General features: G+C 35.1%; 1 protein-coding gene across 1 annotated transcript in view; it reads left to right on the forward strand.

The window, feature by feature from the left end:
* Positions 1–26,027, forward strand: part of DYNC2H1 (dynein cytoplasmic 2 heavy chain 1) — a 144,498-nt gene extending 118,471 nt beyond the window's left edge. The window contains exons 86-89 of the mRNA XM_018908438.3: positions 15,115–15,224; positions 15,559–15,640; positions 21,872–21,988; positions 25,499–26,027. Coding sequence (XP_018763983.3) covers positions 15,115–15,224; positions 15,559–15,640; positions 21,872–21,988; positions 25,499–25,657 — 468 coding nt within the window. The 3' untranslated portion in view covers positions 25,658–26,027. The remainder of the gene's footprint in view (positions 1–15,114; positions 15,225–15,558; positions 15,641–21,871; positions 21,989–25,498) is intronic.
* The last annotated feature ends 885 nt before the right edge of the window (positions 26,028–26,912 follow it).

Genomic DNA, 26,912 nt, shown 5'->3' on the forward strand with positions numbered 1-26,912 from the left:
TGATGTGATAATATTGTTAGTTACTTCACAATAGGTTTATTTACATCTTTGTCATTAGCCTTTATGGTGAGCTATGGGGGAAAAAGACTTTTTATACTCAGATGAAACTTTACATTTAAGTCATTCTTTAATCTGGTAGGGAGATGCCCATCAAGACATAAGTGAAGCATTTCTAACAAAGGTAATGTAGAAATTCAAAGCTGTCTAATCTTGGCAGAAATTAATGAAAAGTTCTTCATTTTCAAGGTTTTCAAGGGGACATAAGAGAAGGTGTCTATCCACAGTGTGACAGTAAAGAGGTTAATTTCTAGTTAAGGTAAATCTATATACAAAGACAAATAAAAGTAATTTATCTAAATTAATTAGTATTTAAGGAAACAGATTCCTTATCTGTGTTGGATACATAGAGAGAAAACTGTGAGAACCTGAAAGAGAGGAAGACTACTTAAGAAAGGACAGATCTTTGTTGCCTTCAGGCAATAAATAGAAAGCTGTTGGTTTTGATCTTTATTAACACATCTTGTCCCATTGGGAGACCAAGATTTTTGTAAAAATTTATGTGGACTGTCAGATTCAGAAGAAAGATTTGAGGACCATGTGTCTTCTAGGCATTACTTTTTCAAAAGGAACTGTCAAATAAATGTCTCTGAAGTATTAATAAGATTCTTGTTATGCAAACAGGGTTTTTTGGGTAATACTTATTTTTTCTTTATCCTTTCTAAAAAAGTTTAAAGTACAAAACAGAAAAAAATATAATATGTATAGCAAGAAGTGATGATGCATGTTCAAATGTTATTTGGTCATGTAACTGGAGTTGAACTTAGTCCCATCTGTCTTTTTGCTGACTGTAATAGTCTTTAGTATTAAAAAACCTATCATTTGTGGTGAGTCAGTGTGTTTGTAAGCTTCAAGAGTACATTACTGTTCATAACTTCTACTTTCATTTGGTTGTGACCAAACTGCATGCAATTTTCCTTACTTATATGATTTATTTTTAGTGGAAGTCTGAGATAAGAGTTTGAGCTTCTATGTGGAGTGCACCTCCCATACAAAGTCACAGTACAGAGGTAACAGGATGAAATTAGTGTTAATAGTAACAGATGATTTTCAGTCACAAATATTCCAGAAGTTTTTATTTCCACATATTACTCCAGTCACCTATTGACTAATGTGTTGCATTATATTTGCTGCATTACCACGATAGTAATCTTCCTTTCTCATTTCTCAAACTACTGACAAAATGGTACATTTGGAATAGTCATTTTTATGAAAGTTATTATGAAGGACTCATTTACAGTTTTTCACAATTATTTATTGGAAGAGAGAGAAAGATTATTAAGGCATAGCTTTGCAGTAGATACTTGATTGTGTCCATAAGCAGTAAATTATGTTAAATTTTATTAGTGATAATAGCTACTTATTGTCTCATTTTATTTCTTTAATGTCAAAAATGTAATATAGTTGTGTTTGGAGCAATTCTTAATAATAAAGTATCAGTCTGTTTTGCATCTCAGGATTCTAGTCAAATCACACCCAAAATACAGTTTCTGTATTTCTAGATTGTACATTATTATAATAGTAAGTGTTGATTATTTTTAATTAAGCATTTCAGTTGAATCATCTTTTTCCTTAAATATGATTCCAAATCCTGATTGTGCCCCATTACACCTTTCTAATTAGTCTTGAACATTTTTAAATTATCTTTTCTTATTGATTTTATAAATGTAATTAATCAGTAGTTAATTCTAGGTTTAGTATTCAGAAATTCAATAAAGGCTTCAATAAAGATATCTCATAACTCTGAAAATTATCTTTTGATTTATATTTCAATAAGTGCCATATTTTGGATTAGTTTTATATGACCAACTTTATAAGCTTTTTTTTTAATTGCTCTTATGTCCCTCTGTTTCATTGACTGTAAGATATTGACTTACACTTTACTGTTTGACACAGGTTTGATTTAGGCATTTTTAAGACAAACTAGGAGACATTGAAAGATCAAAGTTGTACTGAAGGATTGCATTTACTAAGGATGGAGTAAATCTCTGCCCAGGCTAGTAGTTAAAGGCTGCTTTGTCAAGTGGTTTTCTGCCAGTGCAGGAAACAATAAAAGCAACTGCAACAAGCATTTAATGGGGATGGGGAGGAACACAAAATATAGGCCAGATGGTAAAATATTTATAGCAGAATTTATAGAAGTGTAAAGATGTTCTGAGAGCATTACACAACAACAGGCAGAAAAACAACAGGTGTTGCATTTTTTAGGTCTGAATTTACTCAGTAAAAAGCAAAATGAAAAAAACCAAACCTGCCTATTGAAAGTATGAAGTAATTTGAATATGCAAAATGCAGAAGAGGCATGTGTTGCTGTGTACTATGTTATGTGACAGACCTGATGTAAATAGGTGATTTCTTCACAGGTAAAAATTCTGATATTTGGATGGTAGCTTTTGCTTTAAATTGAAACAAAAGTTATGTATTGAACATCCTTCTAAGATGGAGTTCTGAATACTTTCAATTAGCAGTGCTGACATTGAATTTCATAATACTTTGTTTCAACTTGTCTGTCTACAGTGATATATTTGGTACCAACATTAAGATATGAAATGTATGAATCATCAGTGGTCATTGTATAAGTTTTAATTCTTGATCCTTTTACTGTCAGTTTCCTCATGATGGCACCCTAAATGTTTTCTGTGGTTTCCTTCTCCTGTGGTTCATGATCATATCTCAGGAATAATGCACATCAGCCTATAATGGTATAAGTGCATCCCAGTCTCTAGATAAGTGTCTTCTCATGGCTATGGATACCAGCAGGAGAGAAAGAGAGAGGAGACTCAGAACTGCAGCTACCAAGAGGCAAAACAGCAGCCCAGGCAAATGTCAGCTGAATAGCAACCTTAAAAATTGTTTCAGGTCAACAAATGGGAAATTGATTTTTGTTTCCATTTGGACTAAATAAAGAGCTTAATTTCACCTTTTCAAAAAGGAATCCCAAACTCTTCTTATTCCAAGAAGACCTTATATTTCATTATTTTGGACTCAGCTGGTTTTATGTCATTTATAAAAAACAGTTCTTCCTTTGGATGACTGTTGAGTTAGAAAGCTTGAAGTCTTGCAGTGTACGTTCTGACCTCAGAATCATAAGCACCAGTTTCAGGGCTCTAATCAAGGAAGTGTTTATGAATACTGAAAGTTTTTAGTTGCATAATTTATGAAAGGTTTTGTTGAAATTGTGCATTTATCTAAAAAGTACTCCTAGTATATAAATAAGTTAAATTTCATATTTTTTCAAGAGACTTATATTTTTCTGAGATGCTGTTCTCTTGTCCCTTTCCATCCTGAGTAAAATCAAAGGTAGTAATATTTAACTTCAATGCCAGTTTGACCACCTAGTATAAGATTTTTACTATTTTAATGGTCTTTTACTATTTAAGGAAGAATGACTCTGTTCCTGTGCTGGAACCTCATTCCTCTGTTTCAGCAATTAGGTTCCCAGAAAGGTGGATTGGGCACCCAAGGTATATAAGGTTTGAACCCTTGGAAACAGCCTGGTCAATGTACTATAAAACCTTCTGGGAATAGGAAACCCCAGATTTCTCCTTCGCTCCTCAGGCATCCAGGCAGAGATACTAAATTTTCACTCACTGATAACAGGCAGAAAGGCTGCTCTTAGAAAACCAAGGGAATCAAGTCCTCTCAATTTTCACCAGGTTAAAGAGCTCACATAATAAATCTTGTACAAATCCAGAATAGTTATGCTCAGTCCTGCTATTCATCCACTTGGGCACTCCATAATAAGGCCTATCCCAGTCCAAGTAATCACACTTAGTTTCCAGAGTGTTTTCTAATACATTGCCTTAGCAGAGTTTGCAGCAGGGACAATAACTTAATGGTTTGTGTTTTACAGTTTTAGGAGAGGCTGATTTAAATAGATTAGTTTGGCTGGTTCCACACCTTGTCATTGTTCCTCTCATGACTCTCTATTTGAACAGCTGTTTCCAGGACATCTGTACAGTGCAGAATACTCCAGATTCAGTATTCTAATACTGAAGCACAAAAACTTATAAAAGTAATGTGGTTAAAATTCACCCATTCCATTATTTTAGTTCAAATTTCCACATTATTCTGAAGAATTAGAATTTTTCTGTTGTTTTTCTTGGCTTCTCCTCTTTAGGTGTCATGACTTTCAAAACAAAAATACAACTGCAGCCTAACATTATGTGCTAAGGAACTGATCCTCAATTGGCTCCTTTAGTTCTCATCATGTTGCAAAATGATTTCACTTTGTTCCAAATTTATCAGCCAGGATATGTCTTTTAAGACCTTAAATCTAATTGATAACTGCTTGGTAAATATTTGCAAGTACTACTAAAAAAATGTTTTGTTAGTCTCTAATAGGCAAATTTGAAGCTCTTAGCAGCTGTTTTATCATGTCCCTTCTAATCACTGTCTTACATAGATTGCATTGATTAAGTAATGGCTGATATAGAGCAGTAGTGCTTTGTGAAGATGCACCATCCAAACAAGGGACCAAACAGAATTTTGGACATGGATGGGTAATAGGACTTGTCCATTGAAATAAGATCTAATATACAAGGAAATTAAAGCACAAGCTGAAGCATTTTTCATGCTCTTACAGAAAGCTGTGTTCATGCATTGATAGTTTCCCCTCCAGGCCCTTCACCATATTTGCCACCCTCCTTGGGACACTCTCTAATAACATAATAGCTTTCATATATTGTGATGCCCAAAACTAAATATATATTTTTTAATGAAATGTTTGTTTTCCTCCAAAATACAGTAGGTTTTAAATCTGCAAACTATGCTGTTTCAAAGGTAAATAATTTCAGTTGCCAATGAGCTATATTTATCTCAAGTTTTCTGCCTGGTGCACAAAAAATTGGAAAAACAGTTTTTAAAAAGAGCAGCATTGGAAAAAGGAAAATATCAGTACCTGCATTTCCTTTGGTTTCATTGTGGGCTGTTGAAGCTTATTCCCAGTGAGTGTTTGGTGCTCAGTTAAACTGAGGCATCCACAAGTTGTGGGCATTTTAATAAACATGAGGCTTAACTGTTGAGAAAAGTAATTTGTTTCAACAGAATTCAGCAGCTCTTTATTAAACTCTTGAAACTCTAGGCTCATGTTATGTGAGAATGGGTATTCTGTTGAAATTATGAAATACTACCTTCTAACTAGAAGTTTGAGCAGCACCCCTTATCGTACTGCTAACCAGTTATTCAGCTCTTTGATTATAAAATATTTCTTGCAAGAGATAATTACTCATAAAATGACTTTTTGTAAGTGTTGAATAAAAGAAGACAAACCCAGGTCATTGTCTCTACAGATATTATGTATAAAATTACAATATTTTAAAGAAAATTATCTTTTTTTCCTAACCTAGGTTTAAATTTAAAAAAAACTAGATTTAGTATGCTGTATGTCTTCTATGAATGCAAGATAGTATTTATATACTTAGTAAATTACAAAAAGCTGTGCTATATATTGTAGAGGATATAAAGTTGTAGTTGATATCTTTAAATATCCTTTATTTAAACTAATAAAATAATGATCATTTATTGACTTTTCTCTTTGAGCTACAAGATACATTTTCACAATACAGGAAGACAGCTGAAAAGATGCACTGATAAAATATTAATCAATTTTATGCATTTAATCTGTCAAAATTAAAAGTGTAGCTTGCTCTAATAACTTGTTTTTCACTGTATCTCCTTTATCATGGACAGCTGTCTACAAAAGAGAAAACAGAGTAAAATGGATAGTCTTGTCTGACAAAAGCTCAAGAAAAAAGGATAATTTTAGTACAAGTGGTGGAAAACGATGTTATTATCATTCACATATGAAAATGAGTCCTTATGTTATTCTGTCTAAAACTGGTAATTTTAAATTCCATCCATTAATAAATGAGAAGGGTGCAGCACATGCTAATGCACTAATTTGTAGGTTTATCCCATCAATCTCCTTTGCTTTTTTAAGACAACTTAGAATTAGAGAGAGGTTTGAGTTGGAAGAGACCTCAAAGATCATCTCGTTCTAACCCCCTGGCGTAGGCAGGGACACCTGCCACTAGAACAGTGCTCAGACCCCCATCCAGCCTGGCCTTGAGCACTTCCAGGAATGGGCACCCACAACTTCTCTGGGCAAATTGTTCCAATACCTCATCCACCCTCACAGAAAAAAAATTCTTCCCTAATATCTCATCTAAATTTACCCTTTCAGTTTGAAGCCATTCCCCCTTGTCCTGTCACTACAAGCCCTTGTAAATTGTCTCTCTCCATCTTTACTGTAGGGTTCCCATCAGGTACTAGAAGGTTGCAGTGAGGTCTCCATGAAGCTTTCTCTTTTCCAGGCTGAACAATCTCGACTCTCTCAGCCTTTCCTCATAGGAGAAATGTTCCATCTTTCTGCTCATCCTGGTGTCCCTCCTCTGTACTCACTCCAGCAGGTCCCTGTCCTCCCTGTGCTGGGAGCCCAGAGCTGATGCAGCCCTGCAGGTGGGGTCTGAGCAGAGCAGAGGGGCAGAATCCCCTCCCTGGCCCTGCTGCCCATCACTGGATGCAGCCCAGGAAAACTTTGGCTTTCTGGGCTGTGAGGGCACATTGACAGTTTGTGTCCAGCCTCTCATCCTCCAGCACCCCCAAGTCCTTCTTGGCAGGGCTAATCTCCATCTGCTCATCACCAGCCTGTGCTGGTACCAGGGGGTGCCATGACCCAGGTGCAGCACCTTGTAGTTGGTCTTGTAAAAGCTCAAGAGATTCCAAGGGCCTCACTCCTCAAGCCTGCCTGGGTCCCTCTGGATGGCATCCTGTTCTTCAGTTGATGAGGGTACACCTGATCCCTTTATCCATGTCATTAATGAAGATAGTAATACTGGTTCCAGTATGGACCCATGGGGGGACACCACTTGTCACTGATGTTCACTGAGACTCTGAGTCATTGATCAACACCCTCTGGATGTGACCATCCAACCAATTTCTTATCAATCTCACAACCTACCTATGAAATCCATCTCTCTCTGGCTGAAAGAGAAGGATGTTGTGAGGGACCATGTCAAAGGCTTTACGGAAATCCAGATAGATGGCTCATAAATCCCAATTTGTGGCCCTTCCCTTGCCCAGTGCTATAGTCACTCTATCATAAAAGGCCACTGGGTGGGTTAGGCAGGACTTGCCCTTGGTTGTAGCAACTTGCTGTTCTGATCACCACTACACTGACAGAAATATTCTATCTACTAAAAGTAAGCAATCTATTCCAAATCCATTGCTTTTGTTTCATTTGTAATTCTGATTTCATAGTTAGAAGTTCATACATAGAAATAAGTTATGTGGAATATGTAGAAATAAATTAGCTTTGTAGCTTAAATAGGTAGTGTGATTGTGGCTCTTTTTTAACCTCTAGACGGTTTGCTGGGACCTGGGTTGATGTAGCAGTTTGCAAAATATTTCATCTCCTGTTTTGAGATTTTAATAGGTCAAAATCAATGGTAACGTGCTGTAAGTATTTCTCAAATATCATTTGCAGATATGTATTTAAAAAAATAAGCCAATTTTTTTTATTAGAAACAGATTTCCATTCCATAAGTGAGCATCATCCCTAATTAGCAATCTTTTCTTTGGGGGAAGGCAGAAATGTAACCTCATCTTGACCTATCTTTCTCTCTTTGAAGGAGATGCTGTATTACTGAATTTGAAATTATAACAGTTTCATATTGAATCCATTTGCAAATACATAAAAATATTTAAAATTTTGGAGCCTTTTAAGTTTCAAGCCTGTCAATTCAAATTTAGTTTGTGAAGGAACATAAGAATAATTCTTGACTAAACCCTTCTTTATCTGTTGAGTGTGCAGTAGTTTTACTCTTGGGAAGTCACAGTCAAATAAAGCAATCAGAGCAGGATAAAAGTGCACTCAGCAATTCTGTAAACAGACATGACTGAATTTTAAAACTGAAGTCAACAGAAAAGCATTCAGATTTGGGGTTTTGTTCATTTTGTTGTTTGATTTTTTCTTAGTAGGGTTCTTTTTGGTGTGGTCTTTGTCTCTAAATGTTCAGCAAGGTACATAATTGAAGAAAAAAGAAACCAAACCTTGAGTCAAAGTAGAAGAGTTGTTAAGAGCAATGGGAAGCTTAGATCCCTATTTAGGGTGTGTAAGTGATGCTTAAAGGCAGGGAGGATAAATGCCCTCTTGCTCTATAATGTTTCCCAGTGTGTTCAGCTGAGTTATATAAACTAAATTAGAATGTGTGCCCCTACATGAAGGAGAGTATGCAAAAGCACATTAATATTTTTGTAGTGATAATCCCCCACAGTCACCCTGAACTAAGAGTGTTATGATCCAATGAAAAATCTATTCTCTACATCTGAACTTGAATTTCAAAATTCCTGTCAGGTTTATACTGTTTCACAGCGTTGTGTGTGCTTTTCCTTATACACACAGTGTGTTTTCTTATAGGTTTTCTATAATTAACATTTTCAGTATTATTTTGAATATTTCATTATCCCATGTGATAAATAAAGCAATTGAAACTACTTATATATCAGGCAAAAGGCAGTAAATAATTTAGAACTAAACCAAATATTGTTCATTCTTCAGATATGCAGATTACAAAACTATTAAAAAGATTTATTCTGTCATGTGTATTCATTTATTTTATCACACTGAGATAAAGCACTGATTTGGATATATCAACAGAAGAATCCATCAAATAAGGAACACATTAAGATATTACTAGAATAATAAAACAGAAACCAATGTGTGTATCCAAAGATACCATAGAAATGCAAAATTCCTAATGACCTTACTAAGGGTCAAAGGCAGTTATTAATTCTTCTACACTTTTGAGGCCACATCTGAAACACTTGTCTAGTTTTCATCTTCTAAATTAAGAAACATTACCCATATTGTCCAGAGATGTTTGTGGAAATATGATTTGTGGAGGTATCTTTGGAGATACACAGAACTACAGTAGACTGTGCCCTGAACAACCTAAATTGGTGTTGAATTTGGAGCTACTCTGAATTGCAATTGGATTGGATGCCAAAAGGTTTAATTTTATGAATAAATTATTTCTATAATGGAAGTAATTTAAAAACTAAATCCATTATAGCTAAATAAAAAGAAAACAAAAATTAATTTAAAAATACAATAAAAAAAGTATGGTGTTTAACAAAATGTGCAATGTTTTTTTCCTTAATTGCTCCCTAATGCCTGTTTTTCTGGGTTGCTTCCTGAGAACAGTTGTGAATGAAGTTTTATGCCATGCTAATGCTCTTCAGCATTCTCTTAGCTTTCAAGTGTGGCAGGACATCTAAAAGAGACCTACAGCCTTTATGATGAGCTGTTCATTTGGAATTGGCCACAACAAAAGAAATTTGTTTTTGGGTTTAACAAAAGGTTTTCTGAGCTTCAGAGAGCTGATGTGCTGCAATTGAGGTACATTTATGCTAACTGCCTTAGCTTTGCAATGTAGGAGCAGACAACAATCCATACTGGCTTACAGCATCAATTAAAAAAACAAATTAACTTAATTATATTCTGCATCTACAGAAAGTTGTTCCTTTTTGAAAAAATTATTTGCTAGTCTGAGCAGTGTTGGAGTATTCTATTTAATGGAGTGTAAGCAGCTTGTGCATGAGCCAGCATGATGTGCCAGGATGCCACATCACAGACTAGCCATGACATCACTTACTTCCTTTGTTTAAATGGAGTTGCACCAGCCACTGTTTCCATTTGGTGATCTCTTTTTATCATGTGAAAAACACAGGTTTCCTTGTTCTTGGCCTTTTAATTGTGGTATCTTTTAGGTATTTTGGGATATGGGCCCCACAGAGTTAAGCAATTTCTGATTAGATTGCTTTACTCTGTTTGATTAACATTCTTACTTATCTGAGAGTTAGGTTAAGCCTCAATGGTTACTAATACAGTAGATTTCTGTGCCACAGGCATGGCTGAGAGATTTTCTCCATATTTTGACAGCCTTAAGAGAGGAAGTTAAAAAAAATTAATGACTGTAAACAAGAATGAAAAAAATGGAGAGAGACTGCTGTTCAAAGGGTCATTGTTTCAGTAGAGGAACAAGGACTTTGAGGGAGATGCTAATGGAAAATCTGTATTTCATAGGGTCTTACCAGGGAAAACGAGCCATGGCAAAGTAAGCAGTTCTCTCTTGGCTCTCTGCATTGTAACATAGCCTTCAAGCTGCTACTGTAAAACAAATTACTGCAGTGCATCCCATCATTACCAGTGGCTAATATATTGAGTATTCTGTATCCCTGTATAGCTACACCAGCATCATCACAGTATAGATTTCAGCAATCCTGCTCCAGAGCTCTGCAAAGGATTTATATCTGATGTAGTCCTGACTTTGTCCAAGTATTATTGTAGGCAGTCTAGTCTGTTATCTACAAGTGAATATTGTATGCCACTGTTTTCTGTCACCTGCAACTCATTTTTGGAGATGGGGAGTTGGTTCCACCAAGGAGTAGTTCCAGTTCTTAAACTTCCTTACCCATTTATATTCTGCTGTGTAACTGCAAATGCCACCTAGTGCCTGGTGACTGATGTACCTGGGAAAGAAGAGACTAGAAGGCATGAAGGATAAGAGTATTGCCTAACTGGATTCTGTGTTTAGTGGTCATACAGGAAATACCTGGAAGTAGGTATTTTTGGCATATGTCAATCATCAACTTGTCAGTATGTTGTTGCAGTTCCTATGCATCATTCTGGTATCTGTATTAAATGTAGGAAACAGAAATTCAGGGAAAGTTAAGTTCCTGTTTTGATAAAAGTTGAACTAATACAGTAACCAGAATGAGATCACCTTGGCCAATGTTTCTGTCAGCTGTAGCTTACTGCGTTTCTGCTTGTAGCATGTGCTTGGCCAGTATGCTGATAGTAAGGGACCTGGAACATGTATGCTGTAACACTGCTGAGGTGTTGTTGCTCAGACTTCTTCAACAGACAGGGGGGCTCTGAGGTGTGGAAAACTGAAATAAAGCTTTAATAGTATTTGGTTTAAAGCAGTAGCCAGTGGTTTTGGTCTGAGGAAAGGGAAGGGAAGGAAAGGGAAGGAAAGGAAAGGGAAAGGAAAGGGAAAGGGAAAGGGAAAGAAAAGGGAAAGGAAAGGAAGGAAAAAAAAATAAACCAAACTTAAACTCCAAATTAAATTACTGTGTTACTTATCATTTGTAAATATGGGCCAGCACCTTATCATATACCTGAAATACTGCAATATTCACACATTAATTTAATAAAGAATAGCTCCCTCAAGAATAATGGCTCAAGGATTTCACATACAAAGAATTACCACAAGGGAGAGAATTGTTGGATACCTGTTGTTGCTCAAAACCCTAGGCATCACCCCCTCTGGGCTCAGTGCCTGCAAAAATCCATCTGTTTCATTTCTTTGAGCTGTAATACTGTCATTCCTGCTGGTGTTTGTCACTGAATGCCTGCACTTAGAAGCACACCTGTAGAACAGCTGCTGCACTGTGAGGAAAATGGGATTGTAGTATAATTGCTTGTTTGACCTTGGCTCAGTCTAAACTCCAGTTAACTGAGTACTTACTCCCCTAGCAGTGCTACTCACCATCATTTACTCTCAGACTTAGCCAAAGTTCTGCATATTTTTCCCTAGTAATGTGGAAAACTTCTAAAACTTGTAGAAAACCAGAATTATACTGTATGGTTCCTGGCTATGCATGTGCGTGTAACACTGAATACAATTTTCCATCTAGGCACAAAAATGAAATCACTTCTATGGTGATTTATGTGATTTTCTTTTTTAGTATAAGTTCTCTTTGGGGACCACAGCAATAGAAAAATGCAGTAGAAGAATATCCATTTGGAATTAATTAAAACTGGTGAAGGAAGAATATTTGCTTCATTTTAGAGGAGTTCTGTGATCCTAAAGCTGTATAAATAATAATGTGAAAATCTGGCAGCCTCCTTACTCCTTCCACTGTTCAATAAGGCGCTCAGTTTGCTTTGGGATTATAGATGATAAGGAGGACTTCTCTCTGAAAGTGGAATAGATGTTTATTGGATGTTAAGATGCATGAAGAAAAATTATTTGAACTACCTGAGACCACGCTAATAGATTTGTTTTTGTAAGGGGAAAAAAAAGAAAAGAAAATGTTTTTATTATAGCAAACAAAACCCCACATTAATGGAAGTTTTAAAATACCCTCCCAGGAATAGCTTTGCAAGCATTTTGGGTATTGCTGATAAGTTTTGATATTATATTTCTAAAAATAATAATTTTCTAGAATAATCTATCACAGACAGTTAAATTTCTCATGCAATTGTAATGAGAAATATTCAGAAAATATTGAAATAATGAAAATTTGAAAGAAACAGTTGCAAAGAAGAGTGGATGATAGATTTTTTCTTACATTTTGGAATAAACTTTTTTTCAGGGTTAGGATATTCGGACTGCAGACCACATTGTTGGTATAATAGTTATATAGTTTTATAAGAGTTGGTGATGGAAGAAAGCCCTTCAGACTGAAATGCTGCATGGCCATCCAAGATGAATAAGAAGTCAAATGACTTTTCATCACTTTGATAAATGCAGTCAATACCTGTTTCTATCAGATTTGGGATGGGGGAGGGATTTCTCCCTTTCAAGAGACATCACTTCAGTCTTTCTACAGCGTAGCCTAAATTTCCTTCCCATCAACACCTGATCTCTTCCAGCCTTATGGCAGTGGCACTACCAGTGACAAATGATCTATTAATAGAGTGGTGTTGTCTTTTGAGACTGTAGCATTTCCCTAATAGGCTGTCATGTGATCTTATAGGACTAAAATAAACATAAGGATATTTTTTACAGTTGGGTTGCAAAATACATTTGATTGCATCTAAAATTATTTATTTAAATGGATGTAAATGAGCTACATATTCAGCTTTATGTAGAGCAGTACAAGACATTAAAATTTTGCTTTTGTGATCTACTGAAAGTTTTTGTTATTGTGTTCATCCTAGTACTAATAATTATATGAGTTCAGAATTAATATTACCCATACTGGTCTTTTAATTGGGTGGAATATAAACATCTGTGTTCCTGATAGTGTTTCTCTTTAGCAGTTACATTAAAAGTTTATTTGATGACAGCAAGATAATGATTATATTAATTACAAGTTGAAGTGATGTCTACTTTTATTACACAAAACAATTTACAAAACCTCTCCTAATCAGAATACATTTACTGCTATATGATAAAAGAAATTGAAGTCATAAGTTTCATAAAGTTATATAAAGTCATTAAAAGAATCATGCAGATAAGAGTCATTAACTGTGTACATTTACCTAATGAAAATGGAAAGCAGAAATCTCTGAACTGATTCATAATCATTTGGGTTGAGGGCTTGTAATCAGGAATGTGCAGATAAAAAAAAAACCAAACTGATTAAAGGCTTGAAGATGGCAGAAACATTATGGAGATGTGTGTGACACATTGGCAAAATAAAATAAAACTCACTGTGTTATCGTCTTGCATTTTTGATGATTTTGTCACTTCCAAAATGGTTCTATGGAATGATTCATCTGTCAGCAGTTCAAACAATACAATAAAGTAATTTTTAAACAGGATATAGGTGCTTGGCAGGTACATTGTGTGATGAGAGTGTAACTTCCAAGATTTTTTATTCAGTCACTACAGCAATTTTATCATTTTTTGGGAGCTGGTATCTAGAACGGAGTGGGGCTTGTCTTTGTTCTGTTTTGGTATTATCTTTCATGTGATAGCATCTGGAATCTTATTCTTTGATTATTTGCTATCTTACTATTTGCACGATCACAGTATGGTTTGGGTTGGAAGGTATCTTAAATATCATCTGGTTCCAACCTGCTGCCATGGGCAGAGACACCTCCACTAGACCAGATTGCTCAGAACCCCATCTAGTCTGGCCTTGGAGACATATCTGTGAAGAGCTTACTTGTAGGGTAGGTTATACAGTGTCTTCAGGTTCATACTACAGTGCCATAGTTAGGACTGTGACTATATCATAAAAAAATTTTACCAAAGAGATACATAGTAAACATTTCAGAAGAGGATTTTGAATGTGAACTCTTGCATAACCAGTCAGGTACCTAAATATCTTGTCTGAAGAGAGCAAATTCTTTGCCTGAGAATGTTAATGTCTTGAGAATCAAACTAAGATCGCATTTCTTAAGAGTATAAAGATGGCATGGTTTATAAAGGTGGCGAGGTACAATGTGTGTCTCTTTTCTCATGCTGGCACACAAGGTGTTGCATTGGTGAGAAATTCCAAGCTTGCTACTCCTAACAGGCTTCACAGCTGCATGTAAGAAGAGTGGAAGAAGGTTGAGGCATGTGCTCTGTAAGGATAATTGAGGACAGTTATTCCCCCCACCTTTATTAGATCCATTTATTGCCATGTATAACAGACTCCAGTTTTTTATCTTATAATCAATTCTGTGAATTCATATCTCCAACTAATATACTAAAAATGACAGCATCAGCCTAGTAGTAAGGAATATTTAAAAAACCTGTTGGCAAGTAGTTATAGAAACTGTTACTGCAGATTGAAAATCAAGTGTTTCTTCCATATAATGTGCCATTTATACAAAAAAAACGATCTTAAAATGTACCTAAAAGGAAGGCAGTTATTGTCCTGAACTTATTAAAGCAAAGACAGAAATGGCAGCTATTTTGGTGGAAAACATAAACTCCCCAGTAAGTAAAGGTGAAATAGGGTTTCAACAATGATAAAATTGTTGAAATTATAATTTTCATCGTACAATAACTTTTCCCTGTACAAAGTACGCTGCAATGAACAAAGAATGAAACATGAGTTTATATAGAATGGGTGAATCATGTTACACATAAACTGCTAATTTTCTTTATATTTTAAGAGGGTATTCATTTCTTTTTTACCAGTGTGAAATAATAGAAATCAATATTAAGCTTTGAGGTTATAGTATGTTTACGCAAAAATTTTTCATTAATCATAATAATTGACATACCCACATTAACTCAAAATGTTGAAAAATCAAGTAATAATTTCAGTTATTTCAGGATTTCTTTTCTTTTTTTGTTTGTTGTTGTTTTTTATTCTCTCTTTTAGAATTGGGTAGAAAAAGCAGAGAAACAGAAACTGTTGTCAGACACCCTTGACCTTTCTGAGCTGTTTCATCCAGACACATTTCTCAATGCCTTACGCCAGGAGACTGCAAGGTGAGGGAAAAATAATGTGCCTATTTGTGCTAATGTGCCATTGTTCCTTATGTGTGAGGATGGTTATTTCTTTGTGAGGATGCAGAGCCAAAAAGTTATGTCAATTGCTGTCATCAGTCATCTTATTTTTATTTCTTGCCTTGAAGTAAAATAGCTGTTACCTGTTTAAATACTTATTGTTTTTTGTTATTTTTTCAGTTAGAGATGTATTTTTCTTCAAAGTAAAACTTAGTATCATGGGGTACACATTGAAAATTCTTTGAGTTTGGTTTTGTGTTTGATGTTCTGTTGTTACACATCTGTAAGATTTACTGTATGTGTGTTTCCATTGCAGAGTAATGAGGTGTTCAGTGGACAGTCTTAAATTTACAGCTTCATGGAAAGGGCGAATACAGGAAGGCAAACTCCAAGTTAAGGTATTTTACTAGGATGTTGTACTAGGATTTTATGAGGATGTTTTATCAGTATAGTCCAAGTCATCTGTCCGTAAACTTCCTAGAAAACTGAGCTATAAATAATTGGTGTACCAGAGGTAAAAAGGCTGGTTAATGGTATACAAAATGGCAGTTCAAAATTCCACAGATAATAGAAAAGAAAGGCAGTTATCTTTTATCTCCTCCCTGGTCACTGTTCTCATTTTAAAATTAAGCTTTTTGCTCCATTCTCTTCAACCACCTCTCAGATGAAAATTTAAGCTGCAATTTCATAGTTAAAGTCTCGCTCTTGTCCAGATAGACAAGTGGCTGGTAGCCAGAGGAAATACGCATGTAAATCTATAAGTCTAAGGCTATGTGTTAGCATTTCTTTAATCACTGAAAGAAGACTACTAAGGAAGTAAACCAAGGTAAACTATGAGATGACTAGTTTTTGATAGGATAAAAACCCAACAATTTTTAAATTATTAGTTAAAGCTACAGCCAGCAGCCATAAAGTCACCACTGATTCCTTTGACAGCAGAGATAAATCCTCAAAAGGTTTAATTTAGCTTCTTAACATTCCAAGTAAAAGTGCCACTTTGGTCAGCACAGGTCTGTGTGCACCTCTTTTATACTTAATTTTGTAGGGAATTGACAAAGTAAGTTTTCTGTGCTGTCTTCCTACAGGATATGTTGATCCCAAAATAATGCTGCACAGCTCCATGTTCTGTGTTCAGCATGGAGCAAAGCCCTTAAAACCACATCCTCACAGAGACACTTGTGCCCAGTGCAGGGCACTCAACAGCAACTGTGGGACCCATGCAGCTAAAGCAGAGATTGCTGCATTAGGAGAGAGAGAACAAGTGGCTGGGCACCTTCTCTAGTCTGGTAATGCAGACAGACACAAGGGTGGGGGAGATATTAAGGTTCTGATCTGGCTTCTGACACTATCAAAAATTATTAATACAGAATATGTAAGATTTCATATTCCTAAAATATTAATATGTTTTAAAGCCAGTAAAGATAACTGTAATCATCCAATCTGCCCTAAATACAGTGCAGTCTTTTGAACTTTGTTGAATTAATTCCTCTTGGAACTAGAGAATGTTATTCTTCAATCTTGATATTTAAGTAAGATTGAAGAATTGCCTGTTTCATTTCATAAGAAGACAGGGCTGTAGAAGTTGGAGATAAATAAGCCAGGGAACTTTTAGGGCTTGGTATAAACCTGTTATCTGACAAATATGCCTTCAAATCACAGGGTCTGAGGTTACAGATTCAGCCAAGGCTTCTAAGGCCATAGCAGTAAGTCACAACTAAGTTTCACATCTCAGACCAGTCATTCTAGTAGGCTAGCTATCACCTGCAGACTGTAGGAGCTTGAAGTTCTTCAAAACCATGTTAACATTTTTGAAAAATATCAGAAGTCAATGTCAAGTACCTCAACTCCTAAATAACATTAACTCAGTATATTCATATATTAAAAATATTACAATAATTTACAGTTGCCGGATTGAAAGATCTTCTCAGCAAATAAAGAATGAGCGGAAAGAGTTTTGTAACAGTACTCCAGTTTATATTGAACTTCTGACTGAAGTTTAAAATGTTTTACTGTCTGAGAATTTATGTGGTAAATTTTTGGCAATGCTAGTTAAAGTACACTGTTGGCAGCCTATATAATGTGTAGGCAAAAGGTTAATGTATATGATCTATTGCTTTACAAGAATGTGCCATGTTCTAAGAGGGATTTAAAATCAAAAGAGAATTTTGTTCAAGAAGAAATTCTCTGCCCTGAGAATAGAACAAGCTGTTAGGTGAGTGGTTTTTATTAGTAAAATATAAGAATCCTGTCAAGTTTCTTCACTTGATTTGAATATTATCTTTTCCTCTGTAAGAGAAATGCTCATTGATTCTCTATTAGTAAGAAATCACTAGTATTTTCACTGCTCCTTTTAATCTTTGATCAATGGAAAGGCTTTGGAGCCCTTTGCAATGCTGAATATTTAGATTTCCCTACCATGAGTCCTTCCTCATGCTCATGGAGGACTGAGAGGAAACTTTCCCATAAGAAACTATATACAACAGGGACAATAACTAGGGCATAAAAGTGTCATTGATTCAGAAAAGTAATTCTCTAAAATGTGTCTTGCTTGATAAGGATCCTCTGGATTGTGCATTAAGGTTGGTTCACCAGAGCAGTGTGAATTTTAATACTGGTGAAGTAAATGTTGAATCTGCAGTTTCAAGAATTCAGGCTAACTTTATTGAATGGGAACCTATTCCAAATGGGAACTCAAAAAAAGATTATTCCGTCAGCAAAAATAATAAGTCCTTAAACACATACTGTGGTGAGATAGCTGGGACTTGTTTTATCCCACCTAAATAAGAAATTGTAGCTTACCAGACTCCCCTGCAGGAGCCAGACCATGGTATAGGCTATTCTGAGGTTTATCAGTCTCAATTGTTGCTACTGGTATTTTAGTTACTTTATGTAACTAACTCCACCAAGAGACTTGGTTCTGTACTCACAGAGTTGGGAAACTCTGTTTCAGGGTCTGGGGGGTGCTCAGGTCCCTGAATCAACAAATATTTAAAAGCCTTATAGAATGTCTCTGTTGAAGGATTGGCACAAGTAAGAATGCAGGTGAATTTAAACCTGATAGTCACACATATTTCATTTAACTTTCTTAGCAAAACTGTCAGGCATGGTTTTGAAAACATGTTTTTCCAGATTTTTTCTTACTTTTAATTTTAAAAGGTTTTGATGACTTAGAATTTTTTCCGTGATAAGGAAAAAAGAAGGAGATCTCCCTATAATCTGTATGGTGAAAATGCTTTCTTGGTCTTGCTGTGATTTTAAAAAATGGCATCAAGCTTCAGCAATTGTAGATGGTTGGTCTTACTATACCTAAAAATACAAATCATTTTACCCTATGATCATCTGTAAGTTAGAAGCGTGAAGTTCTGGAACTGTCACTGAAACTGCAAAGTAGGCAGAGGAACACTCAATCAGGCCAAGAACACACCTTAGTCCTATATGAATTATCAAATGAGATGTTAAATTATCAGTGTTAATTCAGGTGATGGTTTAGATGTATGATGTGGAGTGGATCTCCTCTAGTAGGATGTGATGAATATTTGATTTAGAATCTATCTGGATAAAATTACCCTTTCCCCGTATCACTTAGAATCAATCTGTATGAAATTGCATCTTCTTTAATATCACTCCAGGTTGCTTTAACAAAAGGTACTGAAAATGTATGGCTATTGCACTAAAATTACATATTGATATGCAAATACACCTCTTCTGTTTGCTTTGTGAACTGATTGTGCTGTTGCACAACAGCAGGTAGTCATTCCTTTTGGCATTCCATTTTCTGTATTATAGAAAAGAGTAAAAAGAAAGGAAGAAACATGGTAAGAAACTTATTGGGTAGTAAGTAACATGACCTTGGGTAGGACTTAATATACATAGTAAAAAATAAAAAATTACTGAGAGTCTCAAATGCATAATATGAGTATTAATATCAAAACTATACTAGCAACTGACAGATATATTATTATAAGGCATCCTGAGAGGTCTTTTTTTACAGTATACCTCCATCCCAAAATATCACTAAATTAATGATGGAGGCCTGTAGAGGTAATGAAGTGAAAATATGACTTCCCAAAGTCTGCTGCAGTTTGGATTGTGTCATGGAAAATTATGGCATTAATTAGTAAGGGAAAATCTGTTGCAGAGAATTTGAAGTTTGGAAACAGACATGTTTTGGACCATGGTATCAGCACACTTTATACAAAGGTATTTTAAAAAACATAGTCTGTAATGTGTAAAAATAACTTTTTTGAACCTAAACTAGCTGTGACAGGTGTGAACTGCCAAATTCTTTGTAAGAATTAAAAATTATGGTCAACTTCTGCCGTTACTCTCTGGTGAGTTTCAAAGATACTGTGATTATATTACAGATGCTGTGAAATTCATGTCTTTCATAGTACTTGTAATTTCTCTATACTGTTTATTATAGAAATGAAAACATGGCAATGGGCATACTCTGTCAAATGGTATGGAAAGAACATTGTTCTAGTATTGTTGAGTTTTTTCCTTAATTTCATTTAATACTGAATGAAAGTAAAAATTTGATCTTAATCTTCAAAGTAGCTTCTACCATTGCTTTCCAGGAGAAGTTTTTTAGGAGATCAAATGGTATTTTACATAACTGTAATGTCAAAGGGACTGCTAATATCAAAAGAAGAAAAGTGCAGTAAAGAGTTTTTCAATAGGTAACCCCCTTCCATAGAAATTTCTTTCAGAGGTGTTCAGAATGGCCAGACCTTTGAACACCCTAGGAACGAACTTTAAAACCTCTTCATCAGACCAATCTTTGTGCAAAAACTTTGCCATGGTTATTTATTAGACTATGGTCCCTAAAAATATTCCCTGCAGAAAGCAAGAAGGACAGAAAGAATAACATAGGAAATGAATCCTTCTAAAATTTGTGTGAAAGTTCGACCAAAAGTCCACTCTGAACTTTCCACTTGGGTTGTTTTGGTTCAGGATATCCCCAGCTTTGGTGGTTTCACTGTTAGTCCTAGTCTGTGTGAAGTACAGATTGCTCCAATGGACATTGTCACTTCTCTGGTTACTGTCTGTCCAAGTGGAAACTCAGCTTTGTTCTATGTCTTTTTTAAATGCCATGTTTTGTAAGATTTTTTTTCATATTAGAATTTGTACATCTGCATCTTGCACATTGTAAGGAAGAGTCCCCAGCTCAGCATTAAAAGAGAAATATGAGTTTAAAGAAACAAATTCATTAGAAGAGTGTAATGCCTGTCTACAATCAAAAGAATAATTAGATATTAAGAATGCAAAATGTAATCTTAGCTAGTTTACAGTTAATATATTATTAATGAAAAAACCCTAACACTAGGGAGTAAAGTGTTTCAAGCATGACAGTAACCGACATTGTGTTACTGTTTAATTCCATCTTTTGGCATAAAATACATAATTTTAGAATACTAAAATTACCTAAGAAAATTATATCCATTATATCTTCTGTGATACTGATCTTCATTGTAACATCATACTTTAATCCCTCTTTGCAATCTGCTCATAGAGGTTTCAAAATTTCTTGCAAGGGAAAATATATTAGAAAATGACATTTTTCTCCATTTTGCTTATGTGATTACTCATCCAATTTCCAGCAACATTGTATTTCCTAATTCCAGTACTGCTTTATGAACCATGCATTTGGTGAAAGCCAATCTCAGTGTGATAAATTTAATTCAGGCTTTAGTAATATAGTATAACAGACAGATGATTTTCAGATTCTGTTACAGATCTGCTGCAGCTGGATAGTTACCCTTTAAAAAAGTGACATGAAAGTTATTATTAAATTAAGTTTTATTACTGTTAAAACTGAAGTTCTCACTTCAGCAGGCCAAAATTGCTATTATTAATATTATTAGCAAACAAGTAGTATTTGTAAAGGAAAATAAAGCTATCAGCAAATATTGTAATTTTTTTTTAGGGAATCTTGAATAGATGTCACCAACGTTTGGAAGACTCCAGAGAAGAAAAAATATAACCTGTAATTCAAAGGCTGAAATTACTTAATTAAAAGAAAACACTTGAAACATGTTTCAAATAAAACATTGCATAGTTACTTAAAGAAGCATCTGTGATTCTCATTTAATTTTTTGCCAAACAGCAATATGCTTGTCTAAGAAGTCTTGAGTTTGTTAAATAAAATTTTCGCTCATAATATTTCAATATATTTTGTTTGCCTCTGCTGAAGCTGTATAGTTGCCACATTCCATTCTTTGAAAGCTGGGCTCACACTTCCAAGCAGGAAGTCATGCTTATTGCAGTGATTGTTCTTCTCTTCTTCTCAACATTGTAATGATTGTAAACTTGGCTGTTGCTATCATAATTCCATGAATCAAATGCCAGGCAACTGCAGTTTCATAATTAATGATATTTACAGGTATTTTTCTCCGGCATTTCAAAGAATGTGAATCCAAATCAGAGGAAGTTCACAGTGAAGTGTGGTCCAGATCTTGCTTTTTAATCATGTTTCCTATTCTCACAGAGAACATAACAGTAATTAATTTCCTGTTATTTAAAAATTTGGTCACAGTAAAAAGGTCCATCATTTATTAAAGCACAGTGTAATCATTATTGGCATTTTAATTCTGTTATTTATGTTTGAATATTTTATATTTCCATGGCAGATCAGTGGCTTACAACTGGAAGGTTGTCGTTTTGATGGAAATCGACTTTCAGAAAATCTGCATGATTCTCCCAGTGTGTCATCTGTTCTCCCTTGTTACATGGCCTGGATTCCACAGGTACTAAATTATTAAAAGCCCTAAACTTTCAAGACCCATAATTTTATTTTTTCTGTGCAGTAGCTTTTCAGTATGATGTTGCTGACCTGTTTTCCTTTCATTTCAAAATAAAAATCACAGTCTTTACTAGGAAAAGCAGTTACATTTTTTAAAACAGAAACTTATTGTAATTTTGTTTATATCCTTTAGCTTATATTGCTTAGATGAAGGCAAGGGCTTTATTTCAGTCATACCTTGGTTTCTTTGTCTTTTAAAAACATTACCATATTTTCAAACCTGCATTTAGTAAAAATATACATGTGCTTGGGACTTCATTCCTAGAATATATTTTCTTTGCATTTAAAATATTAAAGTAAAATGCAGTGGCAATAAAAAAGAGAGAATATGATGTGAGCTGTAAGCAAAGAAAGCCTTTCTCCTACTTAAACTAATTTTAAAAAATGCCAATGCTTACAGATTTTAAGATGAAAGAAAGTAATCCAAGCAGTATAAACTGTTACTGCTTCTGCCCTCCAACTGGCATAGCAACTGCTGATAAATAAATCAAAGGGTCACATGGAATGTATTCAAGGGTGTGTCTTTTAAAAGAAAATTGCTTATTATAGAATTCATCCCACTTCCATTTAGGAAGCCCATCCCATCAGAAGATATCTGGGATAAATCTGTCCAGGTGTGACTCTAAAGATGGCCTGGACAACTATGATGACCTTTGTGTGTTGTGACAGATATTGTGCAAGGAGCTCTATTGCTGACACACTGTTGTATCTCAACTTAGTTTTTCTCTGACTGTTATTTCCAGCAGGGGCAATATAGCATTATGTTATAGTACAGCATTAGAAGTATAAAGGTCAACAGATTTAGACCTTGAACACAGAGGAAAATGCTAGCCACCATCTGCACCATTGCTTCCAGCTTGGTTAGGAAAGAAAGTACTGACAATTTTTAAAAAAGAACAAAAAATGAAAACATCACAAAAGCTCTTACAAAGTTGACCAGTGAAAGATTTTTCTGCTTTTCGGTATTTACAGGGTTCATTTTTTTCAGATAAATAAACAGATTCCTAATTTACTTGAGAGAAGTTTCATGGGATAAATACAGAATTGCCAGACATTCTAATATATTGGCTCAGTGGTGGATGGTGGAGTATGGTAATATATGTGGTTTTCCATGGTAATACCAAATGGAAACATTTAAAATGAGAATTCTAAGTAGTCATCACATTCTTCTGAAAGACATTCATCTTGTGTTTGAAACGAAACAGATTTTTTAGTACTTTTCTGAACAAGACTATATTTTTAAACTCCAAAGGTAAGATCCAAAAGTTATATGTGAAATCAGCAGAGTTCTTTATCTGTAAAATTAAAAAATGAGGTACTTCAGTAATCAATGAATTAAACTTTCTCAAATGTACTTATATTTGAAATGAATAACAACTGGCATCTTTGTGATGGAAAAAAAATACAGTTCTTATAAAACACAGGCCATAACTTGTCAACTGCCCCCTTTTTAAATACAAAGTGTCTCTAGGGAGAGTTTTTTCTGAATTGGTCTCCCCTTGAGTTGTTACAATCACTGTAAAAATTGACTATAATCAAATACTGTGCTCAGAAACCAAAGCAGAATTGGATATCTTCATTTCCCTTAATTTCATTACATCTCCTTAGGAGAAGAGTGCATAAAATTGAGCATATTACCTTGGAATTCTTAAGTTTTGAACTTTTCTCCATAAATACATTTTTTGAAATCTGGTGAGCAAACGTATATGTATAATGCAATGCTTTGAGGTAATTTTCAACCAAACTTAACTTCAACCTACAGGATTTCTCTGAGAGAACCCCCTCAAAATGCTGCAGTGCTTTAAACAATATTTTGAGCTACTAACACTATGGTTATTCTCATATTCATGCTTATTCTCATATTCTCATAAGCTTATTCTCTTATTCTTACATTAAACTGTGAAGGTCCTTTCCACTTTTAATCCACTGATGGATCCCATGTTTGATGGGTGTCACTAAAGGGGATGGAACTGTGTGTGAGGTAGTGTGACAAAGAGAACTTTTGGACTGTACTTAAGCCAAGGACATAAGGATTTGTGACTCAAAAAGACTTCCACAGAATGGCTTTAACCCTCCAATAATGTGATTCCTTAAAACATCAGTGGGATGGAAAAAGGCACAAGAACAGATGTTTTGTTCCTAAAAAGTGTAGAAACTGGTCTTTGAAGTCAAACTGGCCAGCTTCTGGCTCCCAGCTTTGGCAAAATTTAAATTCTCTGATTAACATTTTACTCTCAGTCTGGCCAGCATTTTGTCTCTTTCGTAGTGTTAAGGGATAAATGGACTAAGTACAATCCTTCTGAGAACAGCTGAGTTCCTGATTATTAAATTACTCTATAGAAATATTACCAACCATAAATCTTCTGCAAGGATTGAAACACTGTTGTCCAAAAGACAGGGGAAGTTGATTTTCAAAAGGAACATCAAAATTCTTCAGAAATGACTTTATACTTCACATGCAAGGCAAAGTGCTTGAAACAGTTATTGTTTGCATGTGTCCTTTTTTCTGTTTTTAGTTATTTTCTAATATTGGAGCATCACTAACTCACATTTGATGTGGTATGAGTTAAAATGACACTCATTTTTACTTAAAATTCTTTTCTGACAAGCATGCTTCTTTGTTTTTCGGTTCTTGAAAATCTGACATTTTCCTGTTGACAGGATGGGACATTTTGAGTGTGACAGAAAACATGCTTAATATATATCAGTTGAATCAAACCCTGAACTATTTGCAGTAACTAAATACATCATGTGTTGAAATTAAGTGCTGTAGGAAGTCTAGATGGAGTCTTTGAGCTCGGTTCTGTGGTCACACCTATGGACAGTGCCCCATGCAAAGCCCTAGGAGGAAACCATCCAAGGCAGTTTGTAGTACAGACAGCAGAGAGGAGCAGTTCAGTAAAGTAGCCTGGAATGGTGGGGTAAGGTTTTTTGGATTGTAGCTCCTGCAGGTATCTCAGATCACACCAGGGCTGTGCCACAGAAGGAGGGCAGGTTTGCTGCAGGGATGGAGGGGGCAGTAGGGTTTGCCAGGGCACAGGCACCACAGCACTCCAGCCTGCCAGGATAGCTGCTCCTCACACTACAGCACAGGGACTCCTGGGCAGCTTTCTTCCTGCAGGAAACTGATCTGCAATCTGCACTTACTTTAGCCTGGTGCAGACACTTTTGATGTCTGATTGTTGGGAGGGTTTTAGCTGAAGGAGGATTTTTATATGAAGTTCATAGGATCACTCCTGTTATTTCCTTCCTGGTGTTTGAGTTGTGAAGAGAGCAATTTTTCTGAAGTCTCTGTTTCATTCAGTCCTTCTCCTTAGTGCCCTGAAGACTTCCTTGACCAAAGCTGCAGTGTCCAAACTGTATCTTAACTTTAGATACCATACCAGTAGAGAATATTGCTTTCTCATGCTTTGTTGTCTTTTTATGTGATAACTAAGTGCTTGTTTGTTGACAGGATGCATATGGTCCATATTCTCCAGAGGAATGCATATCTTTACCAGTCTACTCTAGTGTGGAGAGAGACCGTGTGGTGACAAATATTGATGTACCTTGTGGAGGAAACCAAGACCAGTGGGTTCAGTGTGGAGCTGCTTTATTTTTGAAAACTCAGTAATCGGAAACTGCATCCACTTGTGAAGTTAAGAGACATTTAAACATCTAATTTCTTTCTTACTTAAAGAGAACTTTAGATTCATTGGTTTTATATTTTTAAAATAATGGTTTATTAATTCCTGTTTATTTTTTAAGATGTATTTAAATAATTATTCTTGATAGAACTTTAGTGTATCTTCGTGGGATATTGTAAAAATTGACATTCAGCAAACTGCTAATTTGGATTGTTTCTCTAGATTGTAATATGCTGTATTTCTTTCTTGAAGTTGTTGAAATCTCTTCTGGTTTGCTCAGAAATATTGAACAAAAATTCAAAGTCAGCATTTTTTCTTTGATCTTTTTTCATTATCCTTTTGAAATTGTTATTCATATGCCGCTGTTATTTAATAAAATAAAATTTAAAAACTTACCTTTTGTAACTGAAGTTATTGTTTACTTGAAGATAAGAATCAGGATAAATGTTTCAGTCTCTTTTAATGATGTTTTACTTGTATTTCTTTGTATAGGTAGAAAATAATAGGATTTTGATGAGCTTCGTGTGGAGTTACAAAGTAAGATTACTATCATGGGTATTATCTGAAAAAAAATTATGGAACTGTACTAAGTTCCAGTAGAAATGTGCACATAAAGGCCTGCAATAGCCAAACAATTCCTTAGACAAAAAAAAAAAAGAAGATATTTCCATCCAGTTGTTAAATGAAGGGCAGAGGGATCTAATAGGGCTTTTGGTCTGTGATGTGAGAAACACCTGGAATCTTGTTCTTAGTGCAGGATACCCAAGTTTGATTTCACTGTTTCATGATGTGTCAGGCTGGGATGCTGTCATAGATAGCATTGGAGTGCAATTAGACAAAATCCTAAAATCCAGCAGGAAGCAGCATTACTGATGTCTCAACATAACAGTTGAAAGTGTCTAATTTTTAACTGGAATTACACACCTCATGAAGATATTTTTAAAAGTCAAAGGAAAAGCACTTTCTTGGTTTGCTTGGAAAACAAAATAGATGTTTTCAGTCTGTTTCAGTCTGATATATCTGATAGATTTTATATTCATTTTGAGGTAGTATTTAAATTAAGACTATATTTCACTTTCCTGATAATTTTCATGGATGGTTTGAGGGAGAGAGAAGGAAAGCAGAGAAAAGATGGGTCCTATTTCCAGGTTAACTTCTGGAAGAAAGCATTTTTCTCTCTTCTTCTCTGTTGGTAATGCCTTAAACTTGGTCCTTGGTCTCTATTTGGAAAGTTTTCCATTT

This window comes from Serinus canaria, chromosome 1, assembly GCF_022539315.1.
Source record: "Serinus canaria isolate serCan28SL12 chromosome 1, serCan2020, whole genome shotgun sequence".
NCBI lineage: Eukaryota > Metazoa > Chordata > Aves > Passeriformes > Fringillidae > Serinus > Serinus canaria.